The sequence below is a fragment of the Myxocyprinus asiaticus genome, chromosome 13, assembly GCF_019703515.2.
Source record: "Myxocyprinus asiaticus isolate MX2 ecotype Aquarium Trade chromosome 13, UBuf_Myxa_2, whole genome shotgun sequence".
Classification (NCBI taxonomy): domain Eukaryota; kingdom Metazoa; phylum Chordata; class Actinopteri; order Cypriniformes; family Catostomidae; genus Myxocyprinus; species Myxocyprinus asiaticus.
This window is the reverse complement of record NC_059356.1, coordinates 2,162,480-2,184,794: the sequence shown is the minus strand read 5'-3', so window position 1 is coordinate 2,184,794 and position 22,315 is coordinate 2,162,480. Positions and strand designations below refer to the sequence as shown.

The window sequence follows — 22,315 nt, the reverse complement described above, 5'->3', positions numbered from 1 at the left end:
ATCTTCAGTATGAGCAGAAGACTAAACCAGTGTCAAATACTGTGTTCCTGACAGTGTCCCACACTGATTTCACCTCAAAGTGTATTCCAGGACAAAATGAAAGTTGATTTCCTTCAAATGTCCCATTTCTAATAGGATCTTCTTAACGTCCCATAACAAACGGCTGGTTGTTGCTCTTTTCATCTGTAGGGTGTAAGACACCACGTCTAACTTCAAAGTCCACAGTTTTATTGTATCTTCTCAGGCACCCTGCTTGACATCTGATTCTGCTGACAACTGTACTAACACTATACTTTCTTTCTCTTTAGGCTCCAGTCATTCCTTCTTTTGACTCAAGCACACTTAAAGGAATAGTTCACCCTCCAAAAAATAAATAAATAAAGAAAATTCATCACTATTTAGCTTTGAGGAATGTTTTGCTGAATAAGTTGCTCTTTTTCCATACAATACAGGCACACAGTGACCAGTGCCACTTTAATTGCTCATATTGTTCCATAGGGCTCATGTTTATTTGCATAAGCCATCATTTCCTGCAAAAGCATCACCACTGCTCTGCATATGCCATGCAAATTATTATTATTATTTTTTTTTTCTTTGAGTCTTTTCCTCCATTTCTCTTTCTCATGTTGGACATTCGCAAAATGGACATTCACACGTCTCTCCTGGTGGACGTGTATGATAACTGCCATAAGCTCCGACTTGCTTTAATTTTCCATTGTTCTGCCTGCAGTCTATGCTCTGGCTCGTGATAAAGGGATAATCACTTCAAAGCACACTGCTGAGAGTTTTACCCTGAGCTCAGACAGAGCACTAACACAATGCAGTCATTGAGAGCTGTTACTGATCACAGATGAGCAGATGCTCTCAAACCACATGGACAGTTGGTTGGACGATATTGAAAGTAACCAAACTTTTCCCTTCACCTTTCTGTATACAGTAGCGATTAGCACAAACAAACAACTATAGTTTCCATGCATGTTGAAGGCTGTGTTTGGAATGAAAACTAGCTCACTGCTTGCTTAATACCAGTATTGGATGTAATCTAATTACAAAATAATTAATTACTGTAATCTAATTCCTTTTTTTAGTAAAAGTAGTGTTGCCCAATACATTTGAAATTATTGTTATCAGATTACAGTTACTGACTTTCAGTTAAGACTTTTAAGTGCATTACCTGGGTTACACATATTTCTAAAATAATATTATGTATATAGAATACATTTAAAACATGAAATCTGTTAATATGTATGTCTTTGTGTTTCTGTGACAGCTGAAAGGCATGAAGGGAGAAGTGTTGTTCTGAGTGTATGACTCATATGCGACAATGAACAAAAAGGAAATGTAGACATTATTTTGAATTTGTCGAGTGAAAAAACAAGCTTTTCTGTGAAAAGAGAAAGTATTAGAAAGTAACTTACAAGTAATTAGTAATGTGATTACTTTATTGACAAAGTAATCAGTAAATTCAACAATTTGATTAAATTTTTTTGAGTATACACTGCACTGCCCACTATTTTCTTTAAAGAATGTTAAGTGAAAATAGGCCTTATCCTAAAAAAATTTCAAACTGTAGTATGCCACATTGCTGTCACATTACCTCATCATGTTGCATATGAGAGTGTCATCTACTGTCATTATCCTTTTGGAAAAACAGAGCGGTTATTTTGCCGATATACATACATAATATACATAATGCAGAAATAGTAAGAGAAGTATATCAGTGTGCTTTTCTGAACATAAATCAAATGCCGTTTGCAACCTATTGTACTTCCATAAAGAGATGTGTTCTCTGAAACAACATATTAAATGTGAAAGAAATGCAGAGTGGGACTTAATTGTATCCACTGGGAATTGATTGGATAGTGAAAAGAAAAGGTCATTTCTAGAGATGGACCAAGTAAATGACATTTAAATTATGGTTTGTAAAGACATTTTTCTAAAGTGCTCTTACTGTATGAACCATGCACAGTAAGTAGTCTGCAGGAATACTTTTGGTCCAATATTAGCTCAATCGACAGCATTTGTGGCATAATATTGACACAAAAAATGATTTTGACTCGCCCCTTTTTTATTTTTATGTTTTATTTATTTATTTATTTTTATCCCCTTTTCTCCCAATTTGGAATTCCCAATTCCCACTACTTAGTAGGTCCTCATGGTGGCACGGTTACTCACCTCAATCCGGATGGTGGAGGACAAGTCTCGGTTGCCTCCGCTTCTGAGACCGTCAATCCGCGCATCTTATCACGTGGCTTGTTGTGCATGACACCGCGGAGACTCGCAGCATGTGGAGGCTCATGCTACTCTCCGCAATCCACGCACAGCTTACCACGTGCCCCATTGAGAGCGAGAACCACTAATCGTGACCACGAGGAGGTTACCCCATGTGACTCTACCCTCCCTAGCAACCGGGCCAATTTGGTTGCTTAGGAGACCTGGCTGGAGTCACTCAGCACACCCTGGATTCGAACTTGTGACTCCAGGGGTGGTAGTTAGCGTCAATACTCACTGATCGCCCCTTGTTTATTAAAAAAAGTGGTTTCAGTGAGGCACTTCCAATGGAAGTGAATGAGGCCAATCCATGAAAGCTAAAGTTTCAAAAGTAGATTATTATACATGGTAACATTATTTTAGTGTGACAAAATTGCCTACTGACTTTTTCTGTGTAAAGTTATATCAAATACAGGGATTTCAGGATTTAGTTGACAACGAAGTTGTAATATTGGTTACAACTTTACACCAATAAGGATAGTAGGCGATTTTATCACACTAAAATCACGTTAACATGTATAATGTATTGTGGCTATACTTTTGAAACAGTGTGTATTTTAGCATTAATGGACTGGCCCCATTCCTTCCATCGTAAGTGTGGAAATCAACATGATGCCACGAATGTTGTTAATTGAGCTTAATTTGTATTGAACCCAGAATATATCTTTAAAATAGGGTCCGGTCTGTTTTGTTTTCATGCTGACTTCAAGCCACTGCTTCTGCCAATAATTTATTTATTTGTTCCAAGAATGAATATGGCCAACCATAATTATCTAAAGCCATTAAACAGGTTTTACTGGGTCGAAACACTAATATAGTTAAGCAATTGCACATCCAGCTAAATAGTTTGCATTGTTGTCCAACAATTCATGTGAATCTCTATGAGTCTGTAAATGGTCAATCCTGGACATTCATTCCTGGACAATGACTTTCCATGGTCGTTAGAATAACAATAGACTAGAATTTATGTCTCATTTGTGGACTGTTTCCAAGACAACATTTGATTATTGTGTGAGATTGCCCATCAATAATAGAGGGAAGTGTGTGATAAAGCTGTGTTGCGTATGTTTTTTATTGATATTGTGTCTGTGTGAGTCATGTACTTCATGTGCTGGTCACTGTAGTGTGAAAGCATTGCACAGCACTTCTTAGCTGCTCTTTAAATTCATCTCATTGAGCACTAATGCATGTATTTTATAATATCCTGCTCCTTAAAGTGAATGTAGAACATCAAAGGAGGCGCTGAAGCCTTTGAAGTATCATGAGTGGAATCAGTGGAACATTCTCTCTCACTAGTTCAAAATGCAGGACAAGCTTTTCTGCTAGTTCCACTTTCTTAGTTGAGAAGGACTTTTAACTATACTGGCACTGTGAAGGACTTCAAACTTTTGTGCTATTTTAACTAACCTTATCAAGTTTGAATCGGCAAAGTATATGTCTGTTGTCTATATGTATAGTTATAGTTAAGATGCTGTTTCTAGTCACCATTCCTTTATATATATATATATATATATATATATATATATATATATATATATATATATATATATATATATATATATATATATATATATATATATATATATATATATATATATATATATATATAGGCCTTCATCATTTTAATTAAATGCATTACATGTGTGTTCTGTGGTGTTTCCAAGGGTAAGGGGTGTTATAAAATGTGTTCTTAGGCATGAAGTGTTTTATAAAATGGTGACAAAAGCTATAAAATGTATTATCAATAATTATCCATATAAACAATTTTTGCACCAAACAATACAGTTAAAATATCCGTGAAAGATCCGTTTTATAAGTTCAGTTTGTTCAATATATTGTTTTGTCTTGAGGTCTTAGGTCATGTCTATAATGCACAATCCATGATGTCCAGAGATTTGGGTTCAGTGGAAATTTTTTTTTAAAAGATCTTATTGCTTAAAGAGTCAGAAAATGTCAATATAGATATTTTACTATGTTTTTAGTCATTAATCAATTCACAACAGCACGTTTGTACAGAACTGTGTCTATATGTACAAACGTACAGCACACTAATGTACTGTTACAATGACTGTTAACATCTCACTATTTGCTAATTGATTATGTGCTAATTAACTGTTTTTATTTCCAATATAATAACTGAATAACTGTTCATCACCCACGTGCAACCTAATGATGTCATGTGACAACAGTATACCCATACAGGAATCTGACATACACTACTGGTCAAAAGTTTTGAAACACTTGACTGAAATGTTTCTCATGATCTTAAAAATCTTTTGATCTGAAGGTGTATGATTAAATGTTTGAAATTAGTTTTGTAGACAAAAATATAATTGTGCCACCATATTAATTAATTTCATTATAAAACTAAAATGTAATTTAAAAAAAAGTTTTTGAAATTGATGACTTGGACCAAATAATAAAGAAAAACATCCAATAAGTGCCCAACATAGATGGGAACTCCTTCAATACTGTTTAAAAAGCATCCCAGGGTGATACCTCAAGAAGTTGGTTGAGAAAATGTCAAGAGTACATGTCTGCAAATTCTAGGCAAAGGGTGACTACTCTGAAGATGGTAAAATATAACACAGTTTTGATTTATTTTGGATTTTGTTTAGTCACAACATAATTCCCATAGTTCCATTTATGTTATTCCATAGTTTTGATGACTTTACTATTATTCTAAAATGTAAAAACTTTTGACCAGTAGTGTGTGTGTGTGTGTGTGTATATATATATATATATACACACATATATATGCTGTATATATATACTGTATGCATAGTATGTAAGGCTGTACTGCAGTTTAAAGTGTTTTTGGATCATTTCGTGGACAAAACATTGATAAAATATCTGTCCAAAAACATTCAGTATACAAAGAACTCAGACAACATGAGTTGTGGAAAATCAGATGTGATTTAGGAGCTTTTTACAGCTTTATACCGTTCGTGCCATTGAAGAGACTGTAAGTGTATCCCTCACAGCCTCGTTTTCATTCCCATTAAAGTCAAAGATGGCGCTAGCGTGAATACGGTCTATTCGCTGCACATGCAATAGTCTAGTATTGCGTGTGTATAGACATTGTAGACTGTGTAAATGTCGTAATGAAGGGGTTAACTGTGAGTCCTCAGAGGAAAAAAGTGGCCTGCATCTTTAAAGTTTCTGTAGCAACAGCAGGATCGCGGCGCGGAAGATCACTTTACTCCTGCCGCTCCACAGCTCGAGGGGAGGCGGCTCAAGATCGCTCGGCTTTGATAAGGTCCTCAATCCTCGGTTGAAATTTTCCTCACGAATGTAGGTAAGCGGGCGGTTTACAGTTACTTGTTGAGAGTAATTCTGATTTAAAATATTCGATAGAGCTCATAAAATAAATATGTTAATTTAGAACATTTTAGAGGTATCTGAACGGATTTAAAGCAGAAGTGTGAGGAATTGGGTTGTATGTATCTGTTAGGACCGTGCAGTCGGCTGCGCTCTTTGATGTCCGCTCTTAAACCCTGAGCTGCTCACTGCATACTGGAATAAGAGACTAGAGCACATCCACACGCACTACACTGGGATCTAGCGTGCCGTTTACGGAAGGAAGTACATATTTAAAACCTCAAATCTGCCTTTGACACTAAATAACATAGGAGGACAGCGCTCAATCGGATATATTGTGGATTACATTTGTTGTGTTGTTGGAAAAACTGGGACTTTTTTCGGGACTAAACTCATGGATGGATGGTGAGTTGTTTGTGTGTGTGTGTGCGTGCGTGCGTGCGTGTGTGTGTGTGTGTGTGTGTGTGTGCGTGTGTGCGTGTGTGTGTGCGTGTGTGCGCGCGCGCGCCGCGCGCTATTGCTTTGATGTGCTGTTTACTGACTTTGAAGTCATGTGTCGTTGTGAAATGAACTATTTCTCATAGACATTGCATGAAAACGCGTCTCTTTGGCGTGTTGGGGTTATTATAGTGTTGTTTTGAGGTTACATTGTAGTCTTTTGACTGTTTAAAGAGTAGTCGTAATGGTGCTTTAGGACTTCACCCCCCTGTGATCTCACACTTTGGCTTTTCTTAACGGGGTTTTGAAGTTGAATGCAGCATGTTTTTGTCTTTTCAACGGGAATAGATGGGAAGCGGTCGCTCTTTGGATCGGTATGGGAAGACTAAGCGCTTGTTGAATCATTCAAAACTGGATGAACAATCAAGGTGCCTTTTAGACTTATGTATGTGTTGTGATGGCGTTTTATCTGGTTTTATCGTGGAATGGAGAGCGTTAATTCCATAAGGGTAGCTTTAGGGCTTAATGCAATATAACAACATATTAATATACATTTTATGTATTAGGCTACACATTATTATTATATATATTTTTTTAATACTGGCATTTGCCTTACCTGAGTGGTCGATGTGAAGTGTTATTAAAAGCATATAACTTCTTTACTGTACTGAAACTTTAAATTAGTATGTTAGTGATTTAAACGGTTTTTGAGCATTATTTGTGGTCAAAGCAATTGCAAATGTCGAATCTTACGATATTTTTGTGTTAGCGACAAATCAATTCTAAAAGCGGCTTTCGCTTAAATCGCTGTTTTTTATTAACTTGGTGTCTTCATGAACTTTTAAACTTGAGTACAGAACGTGATATAGGTTGATGAGTGATTTATTGAAAATAAATTGGAGAATTGTTATTGTTTTAATTATGTTTGAGACGATCAAAAAGTCGTTTTGCCTTTGATGTGAGTTATTTCGGTTTTATCGGGTCTCTGTACTCATTGCATCAAGATGAGGAGAATCGCAATTAGCTTGAAGCAGAAGGACTTTAAAAACACAAACTGCCACGCAAATCTCTAATTAGGTCATATTTTTAAGTTTTACACCATGGTGTTTAAACTGATGCCACGCGATAAATCCAGATCCTATCAATTTTAACCGACGAAGCCCTGTACACCCCATATGCGCACAGTGTAGATACGAGTCAGACTGAAGTGACTCGTTTGAAGTTTTGGGGAGGATCTGGTTTTGATGAGATCAATACTTTGTGTTTCAGAGAGAAGCTCCCCTGCTGACTTGAGAGAGAGAGGAGATTACAGCTGAGCTTCACACTGAAGGCTTTGCTGTTGGAGTTGCAGGAGCCATGAATAGGACACTAACAGATCCTATGGTCAGTAGCTTCAGAGAAGATGATCCTCGTCCACCGGTCCCGGGGGAAGAGGGCGAGACGACATACCACCATCCCAGCAAACTGGCTATGATGAGACCTAAGGATCTAGTGAAATCCGTTACGGCTAGTTTTCGGGGTTCCGTGACCAGGAGAGATGACGATGGACTAGGGGAACCCGAGGGCAGCGCGTCCCCAGACTCGCCTCTTGTCCGGTGGACCAAATCTTTGCATTTCCTTCTTGGGGACCAGGATGGTGCTCAGCTTTTCCGGGCGTACCTGGAACGTGAAAAATGTGAGGACACTTTAGATTTCTGGTTTGCCTGCAATGGGTTCAGGCAAATGGACCTCAAGGATACCAAAACGCATCGAGTTGCCAAAGCCATTTACAAGCGGTATATCGAGAACAACAGTGTTGTGGCCAAGCAGCTTAAGCCTGCCACAAAGACCTTTATAAGGGATAATATTAAGCGTCAGCAGGTTGATTCAGCAATGTTTGATCAGGCTCAAACAGAGATCCAGACAGCTATGGAGGAGAACGCTTATCAGATGTTTCTAACTTCAGACATATACCTCGAGTACATCCGAACAGGGTGTGAAAACCCCAGTCAAGTGAATCCCAGTGGACTAGGGGCACTAAAATTGGTGTGCGGATACTTGCCTACTCTGAATGAAGAAGAGGAATGGAGTTGTAATGACTTTAAATCCAAATCTTTGGCCACTGTAATGGGACTGTCTGCCAAAGCGTTACGGTCACCTCCTTCCCTGCGTGCCGTGGAAGTATTGGAGAAAGGCTACAGGTAAGACATCTCGAAACTCTCCTCCACTTGCTATATAAACATGCAATTACTGTATGCCACATGGTTCCTAATACTATGTGCTTTAACTTTACTGTTTCATGTATCATACTCACTTTGTATGTAGCTGGATGGTTAAAGATCTCTGGTGGTAACTGAAAAGTTGTAGGTTGAAACCTGACAAGGATTGATTGATTCATGAACAATAACCACTGTGTCCTTGATCAAGACACTAAACCTCAGGATACTTCAGGAGCAGTATCCTGAATACCTAAACACAAGTAAATTAGTCATTAGTTTCCAAGCAAAGTACTTTTACTAATTCATGTACCGATTGCACACAAGTTCTTGCATTAGACATGAGCGGCCATTTCTCATAAGTTTTGGGTGGTTTGCAGTCACCTGGGTTGCATTACACCAAAAAGAGAGAGACTGAGAGAAAGGGAAAGAAAGGGAAAAAAACATCAATAGAGAAGCTCTTCCTTTCAAGTAAATATTGTCTAGCACCAGGCCCTCTGCTGGCTCCACACAGTTTCCTCTGCCTTGAAATTCTTTTGCCATTGGAGGATCATTTTCAAGGATCAAGACTAGTTCACTATGCAAAATTGCTTTTTGAGGTCAGATAAGACAAGTGCTACACGTTTGTTTATAATCCACAATGTAAGTCATCATGTAGCTAACTCACAATTTGTTTCTTACTTTGATCAAAAACATTGTTTAATGTAATGTTATGTAAACATAATGTTCAGATGTTATCCTGAATTTTTGGTTTGCTGCTTATATCATCTTGGGAGATGATAACAGTTGATCATCTGGGCTTTAACAAAAGACCAGAGGAGATGAGGTTTGATAAATTAACACCTCACTTCTGTCATGACACTTATGGTTGTAAATGAAAAGACCCATCAAGGTGTGGTGCCAGACAAATATTTATCAGTTTCATAGACAGACTGATAAATAGGGGGATTGGGAGGATGATCGTGAAGTAGGTGACAGAATGTTTCATCTCTTCTTATCTTTGCTGGATTGTTTATGTAGGAGTTGATTAGGAACCAGAAGAGAGTACTCAAAAAGTTTTGTTTTTGATGTTCACTGATTTCATTTGAAGAATTCTCCTTGAGCAGTCTGTTTTCCTCTCTCTCTCTGGGCACTTTTTGTTGATCTGAAGCATGCAGAACTTATTTCTTTCCATTTCTGCATTTCTGAATCGAGTTATTCACAAAACAAGACACAGCAGCAGTTCCTCTGTGAGTCACAGAGACTGTGGCCTTCATCTCCTCCGTTTCTTATTTACCACCATTCTCTCTGATTTTGCCTCCCTCTCCTCGCACTTTTATCTATGAAAAAAACCCTGACGGATGGAGAATAAGCATACTTTTTGAGTGAGCGGAAAAGAAGGACAGAGGGGGGCGAGGCTCCTCATGAAAGAAAGCATGAATGAGGGGGTGAGAGAGTGAAGAATGTGAACCCAGCTGTGTTAAATACCTGACACTGAGCGAGAGCTTCCAAAGGTCAGGTTTGAGTTGGGGCCGTAGGCTATAGTCCTGCTGGGTCTCCCCTCACAGCGCTGCTGGCAGTAGGCACTCATAAAGAGGAGGCCCTCCTTTCCCTCCCTCTTCTCTTCTTTCTTTCTGCTCTCTCATGTTCTTTCTTTCCTAGCCCAGCTCAGGTTCTCCCCCTCCTCCTCTTCCAGCAAAGAAGGAATGTCACAGCAGGGGAGAGGGGTATGGAGAGAGCGAGAGAAATTGGAGGGAGGGATGGCCTGGTGGGTATGTGGAGGAGGTGCCAGCACAGAGGAAAGAGCACAAGAGAAGGAGCAACAACATAAAACAGGAAAAGTTTGGAAGGGGGAGGGAGGGGGGTAAAGTGAGGAATGGGGTGCCTGGTCCCAAACAAAAGGCCCCAGATATGCTTCAATGAGGGGAAGTGGCATTGGCAATTCACACAGATGTGCTGCTCACTTAACTTTCCCCCTGATCAGCCCACACCGGGCTACCCCAGGGGGGAGGTGGGGCGAGGGACATGAAAGGGAAGAGGAGAGAAAGACAAACTGAGCTTGAGTACCCCACTACCCCTACAATTTGTATTTAATGTAGTCTTTGGTTGAATCTCTTAATCAGACTGCTGATTGAGGTGAGACTTCGTTAACATTTGCCATCTTATTTAGTCATTTATTTAACAGTTTTATCCATGTAACTATCAGTACACTTAGTAAAGGGTCTTGGAGTAACCTGCTAAAATGAACTGTGACAGTTCATGAATAAACCCTCTCAAGGATCAAATCAGCAACCTTCAATTTGCTAGCCCTGAGCTGTACAGTCCACATGAAATCAAAATTGAAAAAAAAATCCTGTTCACTTTAATTCAGGATATACTGTACACGTTATATGTATAAAAACCTGTGTTTATTTACTGCATGATTCATCAGTGCACATGATACCGAAGATGTTTTTATAATCATTAAAATGCAGTAAATAGTCTTCAACCACATGCAATACAGATTACACTTTTCACCACTGAATCAATTCCTGATGCATGAAGTTCTGCACTAATTTTTTTTCTTTCTTGTTGAATGTCTGGTTTCAGTTGCAGAAACATCACATAATGAAATAAAATAGGTTGCAAATGATGTTTCATATTGACCACATCATGCCACCCACTAAAAACCAGAATGTTTGGTGTTCCTGCAGGTCCTTCAGACGTGGTGATCCCACTAATCCCTACCATGTTACATCCGGTCATAGTTTCGCCCCCGCCACTAGTGCCAATGACAGCGAGGTCTCCAGTGATGCCATGACAGACGACTCCATGTCCATGACAGACAGCAGTGTGTAAGTGTCTGTCTTTTAGCATTTCCCTCTATTACACTTTCTATATTGCCTACACTCTTGTCTCATTGTCTGTATTTTATAGCCTAGTGTGTTGCCCACCTAGACAGCATGATTGGATTTTAGAGGCACATTTGAAGGTTCGCCAAATAATTTTTGCCTGTGATGCCCAAAATGCTATCTAGGTAGGCAGTGCACTAGGTTTTGAACCACGGCTATATTGTCTTCTATAAATATCTTGAAAAGTATCACAACAACAACTGTGTTGGACAGTGCATCCATAGACCATGGTCAAGGGCTAAAAAAATTTCTCTGGTTGTTAGCTGACATTGGGTAAAATATTGTTTTGAGGCTTGTTATGAGATGGCACACATTCTTTAGATGTTACATTTGCATTTAAATATGAGCTGTCCTTAGTACATTGCTGGAGTCTTGAGGTTTGAGCTTTGAGAAAAAAGTGGACCCAACAGAAGAACGCTCAGATAATGTGCTTCCTCTATGCACTAATTGACGCATGTCTGCAAATTCTTGAACAGGAAATGAAACAGGCCAGGTTTTCCTCCATGTTTCCGACCATGTTCTTGTGCTTCAGAGCTTTGATCTAACAGGGCTTTCTTTTTATGCTTTGTACAACATTGTTGGCAAAGACATCGTCATTATTTATTGGTTTCCCTATTGTCCTGGGTAAAAAGGAGGGGTCAACTTGCCATGTGGACAATAAGACACTCTTTTAGGTGCTTTGGCAGTAAATTAAAGGAATCTCGACTTGCATGGAGGTTTGGGTCCGAGCACACCAGCCCTGGAATGGAGGGATCCGGTGTCAGCTAGGTCTTGGAGAGGGGTAGCCATTTCTGGAGCACAAGAGCAGGTCACCTGGGATTATGGTGTTTGGGACCCCCCATCCCCCAGACCCTCACACACCACCCATTCAGCCCCACCTCTGAAAGCAGCCCTCCCCCTCTGTGTTTGCGGCAGAGCCAATTGTGTGAGTGCATAGCTAAGTGCAGAGAGTGAGAAATAAAGTGCATGCTGGATGAAAGGCTTAACTGAATCGCTTTCAGCCCATTGTTAGGCCCCGGGAGCTTAGAGGGATAAGAGGGTGGCTGGATGCTTTGAAAATTACTTGCACAAGTGAATAGGAGATTCCCATAAAGCAGGGCCAGCCTGTGACACCTCAAAGCTCTGGACGCAACGGGTGTATGTGGACAGTGGGCTGATTGAACTGAAGATTAATATTTTGGTAGTGCCGCATGCTTGGTTGGGTCTCTTTCTTTTGCAAAATGTGCAACACCTTTTTAGGTGACTCGTCTTCGTACTAAACTGAAATCATCTTGCGTGATATCTCAAAGTATTCTTTTAAAATTAATACTTTTAACTTTAAAAACCATATTATTTCTAGTTGGGTAGAGTTGACCACATCAGTTTATTCTCTCATCAGTTTTTAACACCTTAAATGAGCAAGAAATATGAACATTTAACAGAGCTGTTACTTGAAAATGTTTAGCTTTTATCCACACATTTCTGTCCAAAATACTTTACCCATATTTAGCCATTGCACTTTTTAGTTTTTGTTTGTATTTGTGTCGCTTTGAAGTAGTGTGACAAAATATGGAATGGGCAAAACAGCCGCTCTGCTCTTTGTTTAGAATCCGATTTGATTTGAATAGCTGCGTTTTTTATTTCAGTTAAAAGGCTCGGCGCTAAATCAGAATTGAATTCCAGATAAAGGGAGGGAGGGTGCAAGGGAGGGGAGGAAAAGTGGGGAAAATTTTGCTTATATCTTATTTATGGATTTACTTGGACGCTAGGGAATGCTGCTGCGCCGACTTCAAACATTACCTTATCTTACAAACCAGCCTTTTGATGTGTGTGAGATCAGAGGCTGACTGCCGAGCGCTTGCCAAATGAAGATTGGAGCTTTATGCGCATGACTGTGAGCTTTCAAAGACATACTGGAAACTGCATTTGGGCTAGGTCATACACTTCAGAGTCAGAACAGAGGAAAGGAAACTGGCCTGACTTTAAAAAAAGCAGAGTGGAGGATGAGAAAGATTTAGAGGAAATAAAGGGCGAGACTAAAGAAGTGGATGTTTAGGAATGCTCTGCTGTGGATAAGATTAATTAGGAGTCTTCATGGAAACATGAGCCATTTTCTATTGTAATTGGTAACGGCATTTATTTGTGTCAATGCCCTTTGGTTTCGAGTGTGCCCCAGAGCATCTGTGCTGGGCAAGAGAGCAGAGAAAGATCTCGCTGTTACCAGCGCTCTGGAACACTCATAGCTAGCATGGAGGAAGATGAAGAACTTCGGGTCCTGGGTGCTGATGAAAGGACAAGCCATGGGGCTTGGGGTCTTTAGGTTGCACAGAGCTAGAGGACTTTCTGGGCTGTCATTTCATACTGAGCATTAAACTATTTAACATTAGAATTAAGTTATTAGCATTCTGTATGTGCCAAAGAGGTGTCCAAGACATGCGAGTCTGGGATCAGCAGGTAAACTTTATCTCTCTTTCTTTCTCCCCCTCTCTCTCTCTGTGTCCTGATAGAGATGGCATCCCTCCCTACAAGCTGGGCAGTAAAAAAAATCTACAGCGAGAGATGCAACGCAACATGAGGATGAACGGCCAAGTGTGCCTACCTCCATTCCCCGTAAGTGACCTTCTTCTGAACTACACACACACTTCTGCAATCACGCCCGATTAAAAAGCATTACCCTCTCAAAGTTGTAGCCAGTTGTGTTGCTGTGCTCTTTCTTGGATAATGACTCTTAATAAACTGCCACACCACACTAAATGAGTCTGTTTTATCCCGGGGCACCAAAATCAACTGTCGCTCTCTCTGAGAGCGCTTTGATCAAATGATGAATGGGGCCGACTTCAAGGGAAGTGACAACTTCCAACAGAGCTGCACCCTTTTTATTCCTCCATCCCCCTTTGCTTCCTCTTTACCATCCCCAAAAGAAGAAAGGGAGAGATAGTTGGTTGATGTGTTTTGGAGGGAGAGTTTGGACCGACAACTTGCTAAACAAGTCAAGCAAATCTGTGATAGCCCTTCCCTTGTCTCCTCATCCTTTCTTTCTGTCCTTTCTGTTTTGTTTTTCTTCTTCCTGTCTTTTCTTAAACTGCTCCTCTCCTCTCTCAAACATTCATTGTCTTTGTGCTGACTGTGTGCCTTGCCATCTTATGTCATCTTTCTCCATCTTTCTTCTCTCTTTCTTCTGGCTTCTAATGTCTCCCCTCTGATTTAGCGATGGCTGCTTCTCCCAGGACGTAACTGCTTTTAGGCGGCAGTGGCCTGGAGCTGCTGCGAGTCTCAGCAGCAGCCCGTCTCGCTTTCTTCTCTCTTTCGTCTCTCCCTTCATCATCTTCACAAAGAGATGAAAAGGACACAAAGAGGAAGCCAAATCAAGAAAGGCAGGGCACAAAATAATAATAAAAATAATAAGAAAGCGATAGCAAATCCTTGTGTGGTACGCACACATGGGGAAGAAGGATAATGTGGCGACTGTAGCTCAAAGGTGCCCGCTGTTGTTGGGGGGGAATAAATTACCTCTGTGCTTCTGATCTCCCACCGCTTGACTCCTCTAGTGGCGGCACACATCACACCATCTTACTTTCTCTTCTTTTAATCCCCCTCTCTTTCCTTTTTTACTTCACCTCCCTCCTCTTCCCCCCCTGTCGATATGTGACTTTTATTGCTAGATGTAAAGCCAGTGTCCCTGCCGCCCCTGGTGAGCATTTGATATTTGACGAGGGCTCTTTGAAGCTGCCTGACTTCACAGGCCAGGCTGATGGCTTGGTTGCACTACAGAGGGAACAAGCCGAGGCTCCTTAGAGCGTGACCAACTGCTCATGCCGGCAGTGGTCCATGCCAGTGGAATGGGTTGTGTGTTGACATATGTGTGTGTTGGGTGGACAGTAGACTTGCACTGACAGCAGCTGTAGAAATCAAATTCTACTCTCCTGCCTAGCCATCTCGCGAATCTCAATCTCTCTCTCTCTCTCTCTCTCTGGTTGTACAGAGGACACGGCGGCCACCTAAGGAGATGACTCCTGTGGAGCCGGCTGCATTTGCGGCACAGCTGATTGCCAGACTGGAGCGGCTCAAACGGGAACAGGAGACGATGAGCTCCCTGGAGGAGAGACTGCAACAGATTCAGGAGGTTTGTATTACTGGAAGTCTCTCAAGCCCCATTTACACCTACTGTTAACGTCCATCTCAGGTGGTCTGATAATTACATGCCCATACTGTCCAAAAAGTTTTGCAATCTGATCACCCAAACCACATTCGTAGATTGCCAGAAATGCATGTGACCACATCAAATTTGTAGTGTAAACTCTAATTCATGCTGATGAGTCCCAGACAACAGCAGAGGTTATTTATGCAGTCATAGAATCAGAGGCCCAAAAAGATCTGATCAAGATTGGCCACAGGAGACTCATTTCAGATTCATCTGTTTTGGCTGTCCACTTGTTGCAAGTTTTCTTGAATGTTTGCCAGTATGCAAGTGTTTGTAAAATGGCATGTCTGTGTCTATGCCTAGGAGGAGGAGCGGGATGAGTCAGAAATGTCTGGCAGCAGTGCGTCTCACTCTTTGCCTCTGCTCCCTCCTGGGTCCTGCGATGAAGACCCCCAGGCTATCCTTGATGAGCACCTCTCCAGAGTCCTCAAGACCCCTGGCTGTCAGTCTCCAGGCATGGTTCAGCATTCCCCACGCTCCCACTCTCCAGAACAGCGCCCTCTGCCTCGAGGAAGTCCTGGTGTCCGATCCCAGTCTGGCTCCTCAAATGGATACGGGCCAGCCAGGACCATATCCAGACAGTCCACCAAGCACATCCATCACCACTACATCCACCACCACGCCGGTCTCAAAAGCAAGGAGCAGATTGAGGCGGAGGCGACCCAACGGGTGCAGTGCCTGTGTAACGGAGCCCCCGAATGCTGCTCGGCCCCTTACATCCGCAGCCGGAGTCTAGGCAGGGACCAGTGTGGCAGCCCTTCAGAAGTGGCCTTGGGGTAAACTGCAGCTTTTTTTTAATTTATTTTTAATATTTCATTGTTCTTTAAAAGTGTGCTGTCCTATAGATGCTTTTTTATATAAACTATCTCTTTCCTTTTCCACCATAAGGCATTCCAGCTCTTTATCCAAGCGTCTGTGTAAATCTGGAGGGGAAGTCAACATGGAAGGATCGGAGAGCAGCCTTCTACAACTGCCCAATGATAGTACAGACCGCTCGCAGAATGTCTGGCAGTGGATCCTAGAGAGTGGCAGACAGACAAAGCACAAGCCCCACAGGTCTGTCTCACAACTCTATGGTCATAGCTTCGATAATAACCCTAGTTCTGTATAAAAGCTTTGTGCAGTGTACTTACATGGTGTCAATTTGTTGGTCTCTGCAGCACTCAAAATGCAAAGAAATTGCATGGTTTGGAATCTGCCCGCACGCCCACCTGGGGAGGTGGCGGAAGTAGCGGGCATCTCCGTGCCCACCAGCCCGCCCACCCCTTCGTCCAAGACCCTGCCATGCCCCCTCTACCCCCTCCAAACACCCTGGCACAGCTGGAAGAGGCCTGTAGACGCCTGGAGGAAGTCTCCAAACCCCCAAAACAGAGGTTTGATTTCCAGTCCACACCTCTTTCAACACTCTGTAATAATGTTTGAGTTAAAAACTGTCTTGTTTGAAGAACTATTGGTTTGTGGGTTGGGTTTTACAGGCATTCAACATCAAACCTTCAAAGAGACAAGACTCACCCTGTGCCTGTGCAGAACGGCAGTCCAGCACTTCAAACAGACGAGTACGTATCTCTCGTCATATTTATCTATAATATATGACACAAAAACAAAAGCATGCATGTGATGTGACTGCCATCGGGTGCTTTGGAGCCTGCAGTTTCTCCTCCTTCAGAAATCCTGGTGTCCTCCTTCTTGCTCTCCGGCCTATGCCAGCATTGAAAGTCCAGTAAATTGGCCACCTGATAGCAAAGCATGCGTTATAATTTTTAATTGGCTGACCTTCAGTCCAGCAGCTTTCTAATGCTGGCGTGCCGCTTTTTGAAGTGCCTCTACAAAGAGGAGAAAGAGGCCAATGAAGGGCATGAATGAGCTAACAGTGACAGTCCTTTATCTCCATCAATTGCTTCACTCATTTCTGACTGGATCACTTCAAAAAACGCACTGCGTTCGAAACAGCTCTGTTGATTCAAATACTACTGTGGTGTTTTAGTGTATCTTGAGGACTCAGCTGAACCTAGTCCAGTATTCATGCATGTTTAAAGATTACACAAAATACATTTTTATAAATAAAATCATTGTGCATGTTATTCTAAAGAATTCATCAAAATGTAAGAACTTTCTCCATCTCTGGAATGACTGTTCACATGGGTTGATGAAAACTATATTAACCAATAATATTATAGCCTACTATTCACAATCCAACCAAGTCCTGATGGATGAAATCAAGACTGAATATTGTCTTTCATTTAGAAATGTCTCGTTACAGTAGTTAAATGCATTGCAAATGGCATTTCTTGTTCTTTTTTATGCCTACTTAACATGTTCCTCAGCTGTGACTGTCTTTATGAATGTACTCATCTCTGTTTTGTCTTTACAGATCGAAAGATCCAAAAAAGTTGTCAGGTTGCCACAGTAGTTTGGGCTCAGAGACGGTGGTTACATACTTCTTCTGCGGCGAGGAGATCCCATACCGACGAATGATGAAAACACACACCCTCACGCTCGGGCACTTCAAGGAACAATTGCGTAAAAAAGGCAACTACAGGTAAACCTTCAATTCTGACATGAGATCTTAGGTTTGGTGCTTTTTTCTAATTAGCTAAAAAGCTCACAAAGAGTTGACACTCTCACAGGGTTTCATGTTCTTGTAGGATGTTTGATGTGTTTTTTGACTCTAGTTGTATTGGTCTCTGTAAGACTTCGATGTTCACTGTAAGTTATTTACAATAGCAGCAAGTTTGGAGTTGAGATGAGAGGAAAAAGAAAGGGGTGGGTGAACACAGAAAGAAAGAACGAGGAATTTTAACTGCAGCCGTTTGGTCACATCTGGTATTGATTTCATCTTAAGGCACATTTAATAAGCAGCTCTTTGAAGCCCAGGCCTTTCATTTCATATACAAAGACTTGCACACATTCTTCACCAATTGTATCAAGCTACGTTGCTCAAGTACACTTGAGTGTGTGTGTGTGTTTACATAAGACTATCAGTTTTTTATGGATAATTCTCATTTATATCAAAGGCTCTCTTTGTCTTGGCCTCTTTGTCTGAATGGGGTATTGTCAAATGACCGCCAGTGGTTTTCCTTATGCTTGTTGTCTCCATAAAAGCCCATTGAAGCACACTGGGACAAATTAAAGACTTTCCCTGGTAACTATGATGGTTATAAGCTCTAACGTCCCCCTAACCAAACTCTTCAAGGCACCATGTTGAAGCTGTCTGGATAAAATACAGTAGTTTGTTATTCAAGCCCTGCATTTTATATAAAATTGTCATATATATATATATATATATATACCCATGTGTTGAGGAGCCCTCTCACACTGTGCACATTTTGAAGGAAAGAGAATTCAAAGTTGATGGTTTTAATCGCAGAAAATGTGTGCAGTTGGGTCATTTCAACATGGCAGAAATTCAACAAGGAACAGTACTGCCAGAGTTGCCAGACGATATTGGTGCCAGATGTTGCGAAGAGAAAATCTTGCCACATAAAACATGTTCCAATGGAAAGACTTCTTTCTCTTTTTTTCTTTCTTCCTCTCTCCCTCTTTTTTTTTCAAGCAAATAAGAGCCATGCTGCCCGTTTGAAGATTTTGCGGAGGAGGATATAGCTTATTCTCCAGATATAAAGATGTAATTATATGCCATGTCGCAGTATTCTAATTTGTCCATCGCATATGAAGTTCGGCTTGGGCAGTGGAAGAACAATGAGTTGTTTCCTACATACTAAAAGAAGAAAAGAAACTTTGTTCTTGTTTGTTTGCTTGGTGTTATGAGTCACGGTTATTCCTGAACATGTTTTATGTGCATTGTTTCTATGTCTTGGTTGTGTTCGCTCGTAAAAATCTAGCTTGCACCGCCGCGCATGTCGGTAAGGGGGCATTTTCCATTACAAAGCCAATTATTGAGGCAAACCTCACTACTCCCTCCCTTCCTGCTTTTTTCTGTTCCTCCTGGAGGAGGTGCAGATTATTAGAGCATCAGAGATTGGCTGAGGTCATCCATCAAGGTCAAAAACTAGATTAAGCTCAGACTCTTCCCGTCATACTGCAGTGAAGAAAAAGTTTGTGTAGACTCCATGGCACCCAAAAATGTCAACCTTTGTGAAAAAGCCCCTTCATTTGACAAAGTCCCAATTAGACACAGGAGTCCTGGCGGCTGCCACGAGAGGGATGGGCGGTAGTGTTTAAGAGACCCTCTAATTTAGGCTAAAGCACCTCTTTGGCCCCAAGTAGTGGACTGGACTGCAATGTAGGACTAGTGTCTGTGTGCTCAAACTGTTAGGGTATGTAAAGTCAAAATGAAACGGCGTTCACAACTCAATTTACTTACATAATGTGACGTATTTCCCAGTGAAACAGGATATTCAACTAGAAAAACAAGTAGGATGGGACTCAATTATTTTCTTTGAAAACAAGACATTCTTTTCTTTGAAATAACATTCACTGATGAATCGAGCACAATAAGACCAGGAACATGCATTAAGAAAGTTAATAGATTCATGTTTACTTGAAAGACCCCATGAAATCAAAATCTGTGTGTTGTGGCTTTTTAGGTCAGCTAGTAAACTCCTCAGAGTTGACCATATTAACTTTTAGCTGATGATCGCATTTTAAAAATGTACAGTATTTTTCTTCCTGCTAAATGTACCAAAATATTGATGACATCACATGGGTGTATTGAGATATGTTATACAGTCTTTGCTCCATTGAAAATGGAATGCAGTAATTATAGATTTTTATGCCATCAGCAGTTGTTTATGAAGTTTTTTCAAGTTTAACCCTGCATATTCTCACTTTCAGGTACTACTTCAAGAAGGCGAGTGATGAGTTTGAATGTGGCGCTGTGTTTGAGGAGGTCTGGGATGACTGCACAGTTCTGCCAATGTACGAGGGCAAAATCCTGGGCAAAGTGGAGAGAATGGACTAAACAAACCCAGATGTGGGCTTACCCAGCACTAAAGACAACTGAAAGAGTGGATAATAGATGTTTTTTTTTTAATATAAAGCTAAAGAAGTTTATATATCCATAAGATGTTTGGCTCACCAAGCTATTGAAGGAAAACTAGCCAATGAAGTAGAGAGGAATCTAAACCAGCAATGCATCATGGAGTTGTTCATCTGGTTTAGAACACTAAGGAGAGACACTTTGACCACTGAAGACTGTTTTTGTTTGTTTGGACTATAACACGCCAACACCAATGGACTGCTGACCAACGATTTGTGAGAATTGTAGATGTTTGTACGTGTGTCGGGTGCGAGAGCGTTTGCCTGTGTATACAGAGGTGCTCATATGTACACAAAGTTATAATATGCTTCTGTCACAAGTTAAAGAAATACTTTATTGCTATTTATTAAACTGTCATTCCCTTCCTACCCGTGTTCACATGATGGACAAGCTGCTTAAATGATTGGGAGATCTTTCCAATGTTACACATGCATGGACAGACCTCCAGAGTCACACCTCTTAACTCAACGAACTGTGCCAGAAATATCTCCACTGGCCATGAGAACAAGCCGTGTATGGACCAGTGTGCTTCTCAGAGCTTTCTACTGATCGGGTTGATAGATCAACCGTTATCGCCCAGCCGAGATCGGGTGCTGCATTTTTAGTGCCTTTGGTTGATGATCCAGGCATTGCACAGGAACCAAAAGCCTTGTCCTGGAGCCAGTTCTACAAAACTCTTCGAAGACAACCAAGAAATAAGAAGTGATGTTATTCAAAACACTTCAAACTCTTCAGGTCTGCACTGTCTTTGTGATCAGAGGCTGTGTGGAAAGGGTTAATGTCCTGTATAAAGTTGAACAGAAAGAGCGCGGAGCTCCAGGGCAAACTCACGGAATGCGCTGGCATGAGCGGATAAGAACATGCTATTGCTAGTGTATTATACAGTACTTGTGCCTACATGGATACCATGCTGTGTGCTGCCCTGTTTCAGGGTGTGAATATTCCCTTGCTTTTCTGAGGGGTTTATGTTTAAAAAAAAATGTTTTTTTTTTTTTTTTTTTTTTTTTTTTTTAATGCTTTAGATACCTTGTAATCATGATATTATGTTTCAATGTTTTCCTCCCTCAAGGATTTGTGTTCCACTTAAATGTAAATTATGCATTATATAGAGCTTCATTTTAAAGATGACTTGGTACTTTAATTATTGTAATTATAAAGAGATGTAGCCTTTATTAAAAGTTATATTTTTTAAATGAACACAATTGTGCTTGTCTGATTTCCATGCATATGCCATGAAAGAAATGGGAAATGCACAGATTTGTTTAATTTTTATTTTTTGTTGCCACAAGTGATTTTTGCACCTGTATAAGGTAGCCAGATTTTTTACTTGAAGCATAAAATCTGGTCCATGTTTCAGCTACTTCTGACCAAGGACTGCTTATTTACTGTTTAGGGGCTGATTTATCTAAAAATGTTGATAATCCAATAATATATTGGCCCAAACAAAAACTAATTTAAAACTGAAAGACTGTACAGAAAACACTGAAGAAATTAAAGGAAAATATGCATAGACTATGATCGTAAATCTGTTTGTACAAAAGTAACAAGTATTGAATATTTCACACACATCAGAAAACAAAGCTAATAGATTTCTTAGCATGATTTACAAAACTGCTGCATCAAGCAAACTCTGACTATCTAATGGATTTGAAACTGGTAAAATTCAGCAGGTCCAGTGATTAGTTCTTCCTGGCAAGTCCGAGTAATACATCTTTATAGAGCAAAAAAAAATAAATAGAAAATGTACTCATGGAGGCACCATGAGTAGACTGAGGCTAGAGTACCTTTTATTCTTTTACATTTATTAATTTAGCTAAATATTTATCTAAAGCAACTTGCAGTGTATTCAAGTTATGTATTTTATCAGTATGTAAGTTATTTGGAAATTTAAACCATGACCTCTACTCTACCGGTTAAACTCAACTTGTATTAGACTGCTCTGAGACCAGTTTTTTTTCTAACAGAGAGTTGGTTAAGGACATGATGAATGACAGTGCAGGGGTATCATAAAGAGACTCCCTGATTGGCTGTTAATCCCATC

General features: G+C 40.6%; 1 protein-coding gene across 2 annotated transcripts; it reads left to right on the top strand.

Annotated features, from left to right (window-relative positions):
• The first annotated feature begins 5,800 nt into the window (after positions 1 to 5,800).
• On the top strand, positions 5,801 to 21,436 carry LOC127450323 (axin-2-like). Of its 2 annotated transcripts, none has more exons than XM_051714333.1 (11): positions 5,801 to 5,997; positions 7,300 to 8,210; positions 10,898 to 11,038; positions 13,582 to 13,684; positions 15,057 to 15,197; positions 15,579 to 16,051; positions 16,164 to 16,331; positions 16,436 to 16,648; positions 16,751 to 16,831; positions 17,647 to 17,814; positions 20,070 to 21,436. In XM_051714333.1, the coding sequence occupies exons 2-11, from the start codon at positions 7,387 to 7,389 to the stop codon at positions 20,194 to 20,196; spliced, it is 2,439 nt and encodes an 812-aa protein (XP_051570293.1). In that variant the 5' UTR covers positions 5,801 to 5,997; positions 7,300 to 7,386; the 3' UTR covers positions 20,197 to 21,436. The 2 variants fall into 2 exon arrangements, with proteins under 2 accessions (XP_051570293.1, XP_051570294.1); XM_051714334.1 differs by lacking the exon at positions 5,801 to 5,997 and adding an exon at positions 6,165 to 6,458.
• The last annotated feature ends 879 nt before the right edge of the window (positions 21,437 to 22,315 follow it).